The sequence below is a fragment of the Calypte anna genome, chromosome 28 (assembly GCF_003957555.1).
Source record: "Calypte anna isolate BGI_N300 chromosome 28, bCalAnn1_v1.p, whole genome shotgun sequence".
NCBI lineage: Eukaryota > Metazoa > Chordata > Aves > Apodiformes > Trochilidae > Calypte > Calypte anna.
The window spans coordinates 1,764,033-1,776,805 of record NC_044273.1 but is presented as its reverse complement, the minus strand read 5'-3'; the positions used below and the strand labels follow the sequence as shown (position 1 = coordinate 1,776,805).

The window sequence follows — 12,773 nt, the reverse complement described above, 5'->3', positions numbered from 1 at the left end:
CAGCAGGTATGTGTACAGATCAGGCCCTCATTACCCAGGGACAGCAAAATAGAACATTTCAAACATTTAGCAGCTTATCTCCACGATAAGGAGGTATTAATAGTGAATGATTGTCCAGTGTCATGAAATCAAGACAAAGACAAGGCATGAAAAACTTTCCTGTCCTTAAGGCTCCTTCTTAAACCCAGACCTTTTTGGTGTGTGTGCTGATATGAGAAGATGCTCCTAGAAAGGTTCTGTGGAGGCTGCCATGCCATAGGGAACCCTCTTTCAGAGTTAGCAGAGTGCCTTACAAACTGAGACAGAACAAATAGGGGCAAACCATGGCATTTACTCACAGAATGGTTCAGTGTGAGTTAATATGAGGAACTGGCAATGAATTAACTGAGGTGATTGAGGCTGGAAGAGGTGCCTGGACCTGTGGGCACTTGGTATTTTTAGGAAGAAACATATGCTGGATATAAAAAGGATGAAAATGCACTCTGCATTTCTTATTCCCCGGGGCAATGGTTGTTGTGGTGTTTGTGTGGAGGAAACTGGATGTGCAGTTTAAAGCAAAATGTCTCAGTGCTGGCCAGCAGCAAGTTAAGGGGAAGGTTTTATAATTTAAACAAAAAATATATCTCTTTCTGGGCTGGTGACTAATGGACTACAGGATGCTCTTAACTTTCTAAGGGGAAACATGATACCTATTTGCACTAGTTTAATAGCTCTCCACAGACCATTACTGAAACACACTGGAACCTGTCCTGAAAAGTGCTATTCTTGGCTTGCTTTGTTTTCTGAGGTTGGTGTTTGGTTTTTTGTTTGTTTTTTTTTCTTTGTTTGTTTTGTTAAAGTAAAATTTTTCCAAAAAGTTTAAAGGACTTTGCATCTTGGAGACAAGGGAGGGCAGGCTCTGTGATCTTACAGAACTTGGAATAAGATGGTGACAAGGTCTTACACCAAAAGGTCATTTACATGGGTGAGTGCCAGGCTGCGTCATTCTTCTGCTCCATTCATTCCAGTCTCCTTCAATTCATGACATACTGGGAAGGAACAGAAAGACAGGGTTATTTTTAGAAAGCAAACTGTAGTATAAATGTTGTTATTCCCCCTGTGTTAAAAAACATGAGTATGTTTGGGTGTAATCCTCTACAAAAGTATCAGGGGCCAAAGATAATGTCATTCATAGCTCTAATGGTCTTTCTTCTTCTCTAAGGACTATTTCTGAGTGTACAGGACCATGGAAACATTACTGTAGGGCTAAGAAAGGCAGTAAATACCCATGGGTACATCTTTACCATGTGGCAAAAGCCAGGTAATTTATTGAGGTGCAGATTCCCTCAGGTGCCCCCATAACAGCTGCAGTTGTCACCCAGTTGAGACAACCTTCAGTGGTTGTGGTTCCACCTGTGTCAGGGTGAAGGTGTCACCAGGTTCCTGATCTCAAAGTGGGTGATGCCTCTTTTGTGCCAGAGGAGGTGGCAGAGGGCTAAAGAGCTCCTGTGTCTAACTCAGTCTTGCCTTCCCTGGTAATGGGTTGCAAATGCAATTAAATCTATCACATAGCAGAGAGACAACCAATAAAAGAGTGAGGTAAGAATCAAACCTGGTTTCTTGATCCTCTGCTGGGAGCACAGGCCTGCTTGGAAAAGAACCAGCAAAACAATAAGTGAATCTCCACACACACTGATAATCCTCTCTTTTGGCCCCAAGGTCCCATTTGTTCCATGGAACAATTCAGCCTCATCCAGGGGACCTTGGGAATTTTGATCAAAGCTCCTTTTTCTCTGGGCAGAGAACAGCAGAAACATGCACTGTTCCCCCTCAGGAGCTAGTGAGGAAGAATTAAAAAAAAAAAAAGAGAGGCTGTGTAACTGTGAGGCAGAGCCTAAACCAGCCCAAGTTAAACTGGCATAGGATTTTAACACTGTCTTCCAAACCTCCCTAGAATATTCCTTCCCATCTTAAGTTACAGCCTCATCTCTTGCCTCTACACAGCCCAAGATGTGCCTGACAGCAGAATTTGGCCTTCTGCTTTCACCAGCCTGCAAATGCTCCCACTGAATGTCAGGAGACTGTTCCCCAGTGCCTCTGATCCATGACCAAATGGGTTCACTTGGCTTTACAGAGGTAAACAGCAGTGTCAGGAATCTGTTGGCATAGGTGAAGGTCAACAACATGACAAAAGTGATGGCACAGGGAGGTGTCAGGGAGAGCAGAGGCTTTATCAGTTCCCAGACACATGAGAAATGTCGTGTTGGGTCCAAACATCTCCTGGGAGTGGGCCATTCTCCTCACCAAAACTCTTCAAGCTATTTTCTAAGGAAAGGATAAATGAAAAAAAGAATAGTTACCTTTCCTTCTCAGCCATGTCTTGTTTCTCTTCTGCCCTGTAAACACAAATTGCATTTGAAATCTCTCACCTTGGGAGGAGCAGTGTGAAAGAGCAGAGCCTTTAAGACCTTTCTAGTAAGACAGCTGGACCTCAGAGGTTACAGCTCTGATCAGAAAAGACTCTTGGTCCCTGTGATTTGCAACCCTGATATTTCTGAGGCTTTGCTGGGCCTGGAGGGAGGCAGCTGACTGATTTGGGCTGAGTCTCTTGCTTTTCAGCAGCTGATACTGAACTCAATACTCCCACACTGGCACCTCCCATTCAGTTCAGCAGCACCAGGAGGTGTTTCTGCAGCAACCTGTGTTGACCCAGCCAGCCTTTCCTCTCTCCCTCATCCCCTTTTCCCTTTACCAAAGCCAATTTTCATCTCTGGTTATAGCCAGCACTTCCAGTCTACATCACCAGTGAGCTCCTGGGTCTAGAAAATGAAACAAAACAAACTGTAAACTAACAGCCCTTTCCATGCCACTCGAGCAGAATGAAGAGGCTTTAAAATAAGCATCAGCTCTCACTTGAAGGTCAGTTGGCATGGTCATATGGGGAAAAGGAGCCATTTTTATACCTAGAGTGATTTCTGATGACCTTTGCTGGCACATATGGTGTGTTTCCAGGATTTGTGCACTCGTGGGGTTAAGAAGAATAGTTCTATGGATAAACAATCTTTTAATCAAGCTTCTCCTCCCTCCTGTAACTTTTCTTTGAGAAAATCAGTAGAAAATCAGTGTAGGCTGCATATCAGGGTAGGAGCAACACAGAACTGACTGGATACAACACAAATAATGGTGAAAGAAAACAACAAGATCACAAGAAAATGCACCCCCCCTCCACCCCTACCTCCCAAAATTAATTTTACCTTTCTTTTCTGGCCTTAATCCTCTCTTCTTCATATCTGCAACAAACAGAAAACATTCTTTAAGTGTTACCCAGTCAGACCTGTGCACTTCTAGTAAAATGCAATGTTTGTTCAGAAGGTGACAGAAACTGCAAGCTGGCACAGTGTGCAGGCTCTTGGCACCAGAGTATGAGTACAACAAGGTTTGCCCCAATCTCTACACTTCCAATACATGGGTTTTGATTTAACACAACATCCTGCTGTGCAGGTTTTTTGTCCAGCACCTTCTCAGAGCTCCATGTGCTCCAAGTTGCCTCTGGTACTCACTGTAAGACACAGTCTGGAATCTGCACGTGCTCCATTGGGATAAGATGCTCCAGTTCCTCCAGGCTGTGAACGTACTGGATCTTATTGATAAACTTCACACTGTCAGAGGGAGAAAGAATGTGTGCTTGAGATCTTGCTTTAATCTTCTCTCCATAGGAAGTCAGGAGTTTCCTGATAGAAACAGGCAGTTCAGCATCTCTGGATCCTCTGCAGTCTGCATGTAGCCATCTCATAGAACCCCAGATGGGTTTGGGTGAGAAGGGACCTTAAAGCTTACTGAGTCCCAACCCCTGCCATGGTCAGGGACACCTCCCACCAGCCCAGGGTGCTCCAAGCCTCATCCATCCTTTCCCATCAACCTTTCCAGGGATGAGGCAGCCACAGCTTCTCTGGGCAACCTGGGGCAGGGCCTCAGCACCCTCACACCAAAGAATTTCTTCCTAATGTCCAACCTAAATCTCCCCTCTCCCAGTTTAAAGCCATCATCTCTTGGCCTATCACTCCGTGCCCTTGTCCAAAGTCCCTCCCCAGCTTTCCCCTCCTCTCAGGGCTACTATTCTGAATAAAATTGTAGTGAGGTGCCACATTACTGTGCCTCATGCTTCTACCCCTGCATCTCCCTGTCTGTAGGAGAAGAAAAGGACCACCATTCCTGTTCTTCCCAGGGAATCTTCATGGGACAAACTTTGACCTGGTCCAGACCACCACAGTGTCTCCTAAAACCACCTCGAGTTGTTCTTGGAAGTATTCAAAAGATGTAGGACAAATGCTGAACAGTGTCACCTTGGCTACTACTAGTTAAAGGTGAGTTTAAGATCCAAATCATGAGATTAAATTCCCACAAATTTGGGAATGTGTTATTTTTACCTGATGAATGGTCTGGAGATAGCCAGCACTGTCCGGATGAACCACGAGGGATGCACAATTATCAGGGCTTTGAGGTTTTTACGCAGCCTGTGGAAAAGCCATGGGACAAGAAGTCAGACCCAAGGTACCTTTTCTTAAACTGACCTGTAACATGTCAGGGCACTCAGCAGCAGCATCACTGGCCTCATGTAGGAGGAGTTAAAAAGCCTTAGGAGCTCTGTTTTAGCTCAGCCCTGGCAGCCTGCTGGAGCACTGCTTTGCTTGGGTGCTGTGACAGCCTCATCTCTGTGATAGTGCTTGTGAGGAATGGAGGGAGAGGAGGAGGAGATGTGATCCTGGAGGAAGTCATAAAAAGAAGGAATTATGGAATCAAGGGAGGGAGGAAAGAGAAATGGCTGTGGAAGGCTGCAAGAAAGTAGTGAAAGAGATGTGGGAAGAGGAGCAGGAAGACTGAAGACACAGCACCAAGAGGATTCTCACCTTCTGTCTATCATCTGGTAGCATTTCTTCAGCCAGCCCAGGCCTGGCATCCTCCTCCGGGGCGTTGCTCCGTTTAGGTACACGATCATGTAGTCCTCAGCCACCAGCAGCTCCAGACTGCTGATCACGTATCTGTTGAGTGGTGATCAAGAGCAACAGGGATATGAAACTCAAAAAAAATCCACTGAGTTTTCTTCAGGTGCCTGTGTGGCTTTGGAATAGATTCTGGAACCTCTGCAGGGTGCCTAGGGGTATTTCTGTGATCACTGGTACTTGTTAGCACAGTGCCTACCCTGATGGACATCCCTGCACCATTCTTCTGCCTAGCAGCAGCCTCTGCCAGCTGCTCAGCATTGTATACATATGTTCCAGCCTGGCTGTGAGTCCATCACTGGCATAATTAACACAATGGGACAATCTTTGAATGTTTTGACTTATCAGACTTGGTCTCACTGCTGTTTGCTCCAGCCTGCAGCTGCACACTGGCTACCTCTGGCCTGGATTCAAACTATTTCCAGCTGAAGTTCCTGATGCAACAAATACATGGAAATATTTCCCCAGAGCACAGGTTACTTTCATGGCCCTCCTCTCCCTCATAGCCCTTGACCAGCCACTTACAGGAAAAGATTCTCCATGATGTAGTGGTAATCTGCTAGGTTACTGTCTGGGAGATAGCAGGCAGCAAAGACAATGATGGCATTGAGACCTTCTCCATAGTATCCTGGGTAAGAAAGACACAGGCAACATCAGCAATTCTTTCCAGGGGCAAAACAGCAGTGAAAATGTATTGTCAAATTTGGGCCTGACTTGATTTTTATGCCTCTGTTCAGCTCTAGGAAAGTGTTCATCCCTCTTACAGACCTTTCATGATCTGATTTGCCTCTGATCCTGGTTTTAGCTTGAGCAAGCATGTGGGGTTCAGGGAAGGAGTCTCAAAACACACAGATGAGAACTTTGCCTTGGGTCACTTCTTGGCTTTGCTCAGATTTCCAGAATGGTCCCTACCTGGGGGTATGTTGGCCTTTAGCTGTGCCTGCACCTGCAGTCCCTTCATCACTGGTGATGCTGCCTGCACCCAGGGCTGAGGGTTGGGGTATATTCAGTCTTGCTCAGAGCAGAGCATTATCTCTGCTTTTCTTTATTTAAAACACTGCCACAGTGGCTCTATGGTTTTCAGCACGAGCTGGGTGCTTTTGTGCTTATTTGCTACATGGTGACACTAAAAAAAAATTGCAATGTTTCCCTAAGGACACCCAAAATAATCAGCTGTGGCATCCCCTCCAGCTTGGCTAAGATGGAGGGGAAGAAATCCATCAGTCAGGACAAGAGCTCCCTCACCTCCATGTGTCACCACTCTCATGTAGGGTTTGATCATCTGGAGGTCGATGCGGTGCTCCTGCTCCCCAATGATCACAGTCCTCCAGAGCCTCCCATTAGCAGCACTCCCATCTTCTGTCCCACCATCCCCAAAGAGGTCTGCACTGTCCCCAGGCATGTTCTTGGCTGTGGCTACAGGAGTGTCATCTGGAAAAGGGACAAAGAGTTCTGCCTTTAATATAACTCATGGAGAGACTCTGCAAGAGCTTTGGTGTGCAGCAAGAGACAAAACCCAATCACAGACTGAAGGTGACCACTTCCATCTGCAGCTTTGATCTCTGTAAGTGTGTGGTTCTTAATAATCTTTCTTGTTCCATTGCCAAAACCTAACAGGAGAAACCTGAACATCTCATGCTGCTTATGGGATCTGCAGTGGGAGGTCATGCACTGGATTTTTTCTTGGTTTTTGCAAGTCCCTGCACTGCTTCTGCCCACACTATCCCCAGCTGGAAGTGCTGTGCTAGCAGCACTGAGACTCCTAGGCTATAGGTGGGGTCCTGGTGGGGCAGATTCTGTGTGGAAGATGGGGCTTTGCTGTGTGTGCTGTGCTTCACTGCTGAGGAACTCAGTCCACTGATGGTGAGTGGTATCAAAAGTGGCTAAAATGAAGTTAAAAAAAAAACCAAACCCAACCCCTAAAGACATTCAGCCCAAACTGGTCTTTTACCTTCCCATTCCAGTTCATTCCCATTCCCTAGGAATTCAAGGGAATCTGTCTCATCAGGTGTTTCAATATCATCCACATTAATGTCCAGGTCATCTGGTGTGTCCAAGAAGTCATCAGAGAGAATGGAGCCTTCACTCTGGTCCAGGGAAATGTTGATTTCAGGTGCAACAAGTGTCTTCCGCTTCCGATGGGCCCCATTAAAGTTTAAAGTATTTGGGGGAGCTGGAGTTAAAAGGAAAATAACCAACAGGTTGTCCTGGTCCTGTATCCTTAGTGCAAAACATGGTGCTTTCATTGTGCATGGTACAGGCCTTGGGAGCTGAGGGTGGTGGATCAAAGGTACTGGTGGATCAAAGCTTGGAGGTTCTGCAGGTGTGGCTGGGTTGAAGTGCCCACACTACTGAGATGCCTCTTTCTTCCCCCACCTTCTCATAAGAGATCAGCAAATTTAACTCTGCTGCTTTCCTCTCCCACATGAGAATTTTTGTGGATGCTCCAAGGGACCTGACTTTTGCCCTAACTGCAAGCTGTTCCCATGGGCTCCTTTTCCTTTGCACCCCAGCTAAAGCAGGCTGGTACTTACAGGATGTGTTCTCATCTTCTGTAGGGCTGCCCAGTGACTCCATCCCTGTGTCTTCTGGCAGAGGTCTGCAGGACAGCCAGGATGTGGAGGTAAAAAGACAGGAGATAAGAGGAGATGTTTAGGAGAATGTTGCTCTGTGGCAAACAGTGGAGAGAGCTGGGGACACCAGGGAAGAACCTGCAACCCTGTGTGTGCTCTGCCCTTTCCCTTTTCTCTGTGAGCTCAGCCTGAGGGGTGATACCTTCAGGTGATTTGCTCAAAACCAACCCAGCAGCTCTGCTTTCTTACTGCAGCACTGTGCAACCCCAAGAAACCTCCAAACAATACCTGCAAGTCTCTCCCCCAGTACATCCCTCATGCTGCCATTCAGCCAAAAGACTGGAAAATCCAGCCAGGGACATAGGAACAAATCCTGTCCTCAGACGAGCCTGGTGACATCCTCACTCTCTCCCTATTATCCCCATTTTTATCTTTGTCAGAAGCCTGAGAGGCAGTGCCAAGCTCCAGGGCTCCTCACCAAGGGTTTCAGGGAACATCTCCTGCAACTGGTACTTTGCTGTCTGCATCCCTGCCCCCTGCACAGTGCAGGCAGAGCCTGGGGCTGTCCAGGCACTCTGCATTTGGCTCTTCCTGGGTGCTTGGATCCCAGCACCAGCTGAGCCAGCAGTGGATGCTGAGCATAAGAGCACTTTGCACTCTCTGCCAATGGTTTTGTAAAGTGCATCCTGCTTTCTGCCACAGGCCCTGGCTGCAGCAGAGCAAAACTGCCTCCAAAGTGCCTGCCACAACCAGCTCTCCCAGGGGCAGCTGCCTCCTTGCTCTGTAGTGAATTTGCTCTAAGGCAGTTGATGTTCAAACCTTCACAGAATTGCCACTCCACCCTCATCTCAGTCCCCACTTAGCAAAAGCTGACAGTGACCCCCCTATTTCAGAGCCAAGGCTGACCCACTCTCCCTTCCTGGGGCTCTATGGCAGCAGTCAGGATTTGCAGCTTCTCAGGCTTGGCTCCTGCAACTTCTTGGTATAAATCCAGTGACTGGAAGCACCAATTAATTTAGAAGTTGTGTTTCCTACTGATGCCAAATTTTGTTGAGTGGCTGTCACCCTTTTGAAGTTGCTGGAGTTGCTCCTGACCCATACTGGGGTAAGTGAAGTCAGAATCTGGCCCATGGTGCTGTGGTGAGGCTCAGCTGGTGGCTGAGCAGGACACTGCCCACCCTGAGCTGGACACTTTCTGGACATTTTTCTCCTTAATTTGAGCTGGGATTTGTGCCTCTCTCCTGGAATTAGCTGGGTTTGGAATTCTCATCTAACATGACCAAACCTCACCAACTGCATGATGTTCATGATGTCAAAGATCTTTTTTAAGGGACCTTCTGAGCCACCCTCAGTTCACGTGCCCCTTTCTGGATGCTCACCTGGAGCTCCTGGCTCCAGGTATAAAATCCTAGGTGCTGGAACAGCCCTGGGGTGAAAAAAGGAGCAAACCCCACCAGTTTTCAGGCTGTTCTGGAGGTGGGCCCATGCATGGGGCTGGTGCCCAGCACCTGCTGGCCTTCTGGCCCAGTGATGGCAGGGAGGGAGATGATGGGGAGTGGTAGCACTCAGCTCTGCCCTACAAACCTTCCTCTTCATGCTGCTGTGTCACCAGAGCCACCAGCCAAATTAAACTCTATAAATATTTAGATTAAGGGATAATCCTCTCCTAGCTGCTTGTTGTGTATTTATGAGAGCTGGAGACCTGATCAAAGGCACTTGCTCCTTGCTCACTTTGTGCAGCATCCGGACCCTGGGGGTTGCCACAATATTCCTGATCAGTCAGAAAGGTCCCTCTGCCCCACTCCAGCCTCTCCCCCTCCTCTTCCCTTTTGCTTTTGTCTTGCAGGGGCCCTGGCTGGTTGTTTATCTCTGAGCTGGCGCCTGGCACAAGTTGGTGATACAGCATGAAAAGGAGGGCGGGGGGAAAGGCCCAGCTGGACCCGAGGACGTGCTGCAGACAGCACTCTGCTCTCTGCTGATGCTGGGGTGATGCAAGAAAAGGAATTCGGTGAAGAAAAGGACTTCCTTACCTTCCCGAAGGATCCTGGAATCACTGCCTCCCAGTCTCCCATGTAAATCTTCCTTCCCAAGCACAGCTAGCCCCAGATGCCAAATTTTCTGAATGAAGCAGGTTTTCTACGGCTCGAATGCCACCATTTTGCTCCCTTGCTGCCCAGTTTCTCCCTAGAAGCACCTTCTCTCGGGCCCCCAACCAGCCCCAGCCTTCACTGCCTCTGCTCCGTGCCCCGCAGGATGCAGGATGCGGGATGCAGTGAGCATGCTCCTGCACCCGCCCCGCGGCTCCTACAGCATCATTGCGGGACGGCGTTCGCAGAAGCAGCTGAGACCCTGCCACGGGAGGCTCAACCTTCAGGGAGCAGCGGGAGGGGAACCCTTTCGTCTCTGCTTTCCCAGTGCTTTGCTGTTACAGCTTTGCAGCCTGCAAGGCAGGAGCTGGCTCTGCACATCAGCTGGTCAGGGAGGGCTGGGAATGTCTCCTTGTGTCCTTAATGAGCAGCTGAGGTCAGTTCTCCCAGCCCAGATCTTTGTCTATGGTATGGTGGGTGTTTTGGGGGTTTTTTTTGGGTCTTTTTTGGTGTGTGTCAAGACTGGTTAATCACAGCTAAGCAAAAATAGCTATGCAGCAAATCATCTGCTCGAGAGCTACTGTCCCACATGCAGCATCATCAGCCCTATTAACACTTCTAGGGGGAAGTGTTTTGGACATTATTATTTTTTATTATTTTTAGCACTAGTTAAACACAGCTGGCACTCATTTATTTGCCTACTGGCTCTTTGGGCTCTAATGCACTTGCATCATTCCTGATTTAATCCCTCCACAGCAGTCTATCAGCAGGCCAGGGAGCTTCTTTGCTGGGCTCTGGCCTCATCCCTGCCAGTGGTTTTCCAGCCAGCCCAGGTCACATCCCTGTGCCTCTCCCTGGGCTTCCTTGTCAAAGCAGGAATGAGAATTCCCATGGGAGGTGGTGCTGGGAGCTCTGCACAAGAAATGCCCCTTGAAGGGGCTGTGGCTGGGGTAGGTTTGCTGCTGTTACTGTTCTGCTCCAACACGATGCTGTGGGGCAGAGCCCAGGTGCTTTGACCTCAGATTCTCCAGGGAGCCTTGGGTCAATGCTTCTCTTCTGTACCTCCCTTTCCTTTCTGTACTCCTCTTTCCTTTCTACTCCATTAAGAGCTTGCCAGCCCAGTGCTCTGGGGGAGCCTCAGGCTGGCAGAGTTCCATCAGCTCAAACTCTGCCCAGCTCTGCTCTCAGAGAAAAGCAAACTCCATCCCAGAAACACAAGGGCTTGGCTGAGCTCACCTCGGGGGGCAGCGGAAGCACAAGGCACCTCCTGGGAGCTGGGTGCTGGGCAGACAGAGGGGCTTACATTAGCCACGCAGCTGGACCTGGGGTGAACAGAGCTAAACTCATCCAAAGGCTCCCAGGGAAACAGGAGACCCTTTCTGTGGGCTCTGTGTGCCCACACCACACTGTCCCACTGTCTGCCTATACAGGAGCTCTGTGGGCTGCCAGGAGAGCTCAGCTGCAGCTGGGTCAGGGAGAGACAGCCCTGAAAAGCCCCTTGGGCAGCCCAGACTCCAGCTGCAGCAGGGTTGGGTGTTGGCCATGCTGTGTATGAGCTGGTTCAGGGGCTGGATGTGAGGAGTAGGGGTCAGGAAATTGCACCCTTTGGGTGGCCTCAGGGAGTCAAGCACACATGGAGCATAAGGGGATATTTTTGTCACTCTGTGAAGGTGAAAGCTGCCACTTTGGCACTTTTTGTCACCCACACATAATTTCACAGACCCACAGAAAATGAGGGGTTGGAAGTGACCTCAAAAGATCATGGAGTCCACTTGCAGCAGGTCCCACAGAACACATCCAGGTGGGGTTTGAATGTCTCCAGAGAAGGAGACTCCAGAACCTCCCTGGGCAGCCTGGGCCAGGGCTCCCTCACCCTCACAGTAAAATAATTTTTCCTTGTGTTTATATGGAACCTCCTATGCTCAAGCTTATATCCACTGCCTCTTGTCCCATCACTGGGCACGAGTGAGAAGAGTCTGGCACCATCCTCCTGGCACTCACCCTTTACATATTTATAAACATTAATGAGGTCACCCCTCATTCTTCTATCCTCCCCCAGCCTTTCCTCATCAGGGAGATGTTCCACTCCATCATCCTGAAGGCTCTGCACTGGACTCTTGCAAGAAGTTCCCTGTCCTTCTGGAATGGAGGGGCCCAGAACTGGATACAATACTCCAGATGTGGCCTCACCAGGGCAGAGTAGAGGGGGAGGAGAACCTCTCTTGACCTACTAACCCCCCACACACACACTTCTAATGCACCCCACGATGCCATTGGCCACAAGGGCACATTTCTGGCTCATGGTCATCCTTCCAGTGATGAAGAGATCCTTCCTTCCTTCTGAAAAGATCTGCAACTCTTCAGATTCTCTGTGTCCATGCCAGTGGCCATTGCACCTCAGGGACATTGTCCTGTGGCAAATTCATGGCAAAGCAGCATTGCTGTGTTTGGGGAGACACTGTTTGATTCAGAGACTGGGAAGGAGTCTATCCACCCATCCACCCATCCATCCATCCATCCATCTCTGCTAATCTCCCTGTCCTCCCCACCCAGCTCCTTGCCCTCTCTTTGCCATGCTCACAGAGGGTTGCCAGAGGCCTCCCAACATTTTTAAGCCTTCAGAGCACCCTTGTTCCAACAGCTCTGTTCTCTCTCTAGAAATGCCCTGCTGGAGCTGGGGCTGGTGGGAGGGACCCACATGCTCTGTGCCCTGCTGGCTTCTTACAGGAAGAAATCAAATTTTTCCTGGCTTTTTTTTTTTTTTTTTTCAGGGAACAAACCTGGGGAAGTCCTCGTCTTGCCACTCTTCCTTCACATCCACGTTTTCCATCCTCAAAGTGGCTTCTGTGGTTCCCATGATGCTCAGAGAGGAGCTGGTTGCACAGAGATTCCCTTGAGGAAGGGCTCAGGCTGGAAAGTGGGAGGCAGAGAGGTTGGCATGGAGCATCACTACTGGGAAGCCTTTAATCCAAACCAAGTATGGCAGTACCATGCTCCACAGGGAAGCAGCATGATAGCTGCTTGGTTTTGCAAAAGAAAGAAGGCAAAAACCTGGGGCTTTGTGGCTGGGGCAGAAGTTCATAACTTGGGGTTTGCATAGGAGTTCCTGCCCACTGCTGCATGCCCACTCCATC

General features: G+C 48.9%; 1 protein-coding gene across 1 annotated transcript; it reads right to left on the bottom strand.

The window, feature by feature from the left end:
• Positions 1-12,519, bottom strand: ATCAY (ATCAY kinesin light chain interacting caytaxin). The gene is made up of 12 exons (XM_008493550.2): positions 12,420-12,519; positions 7,514-7,578; positions 6,931-7,152; positions 6,225-6,410; positions 5,505-5,607; positions 4,887-5,018; positions 4,407-4,493; positions 3,540-3,638; positions 3,234-3,269; positions 2,340-2,375; positions 1,592-1,627; positions 1-1,028 (listed from the first exon to the last, which is right to left on the bottom strand). Exons 1-12 carry the CDS (start codon positions 12,494-12,496, stop codon positions 1,019-1,021), a joined length of 1,089 nt encoding a protein of 362 aa, XP_008491772.1. The 5' UTR covers positions 12,497-12,519; the 3' UTR covers positions 1-1,018.
• Between the last annotated feature and the right edge of the window lie 254 nt (positions 12,520-12,773).

Coding starts and splice junctions, on each gene's coding strand:
- ATCAY (XM_008493550.2), bottom strand. CDS start 12,496: ATGGGAACCACAGAAGCCACTTTGAGGATGGAAAACGTGGATGTGAAG. Junction 7,579..12,419: donor CAAGACGAGGACTTCCCCAG/GTTTGTTCCCTG, acceptor GCTGTCCTGCAG/ACCTCTGCCAGAAGACACAG. Junction 2,376..3,233: donor ATTAAGGCCAGAAAAGAAAG/GTAAAATTAATT, acceptor TTGTGTTTACAG/GGCAGAAGAGAAACAAGACA.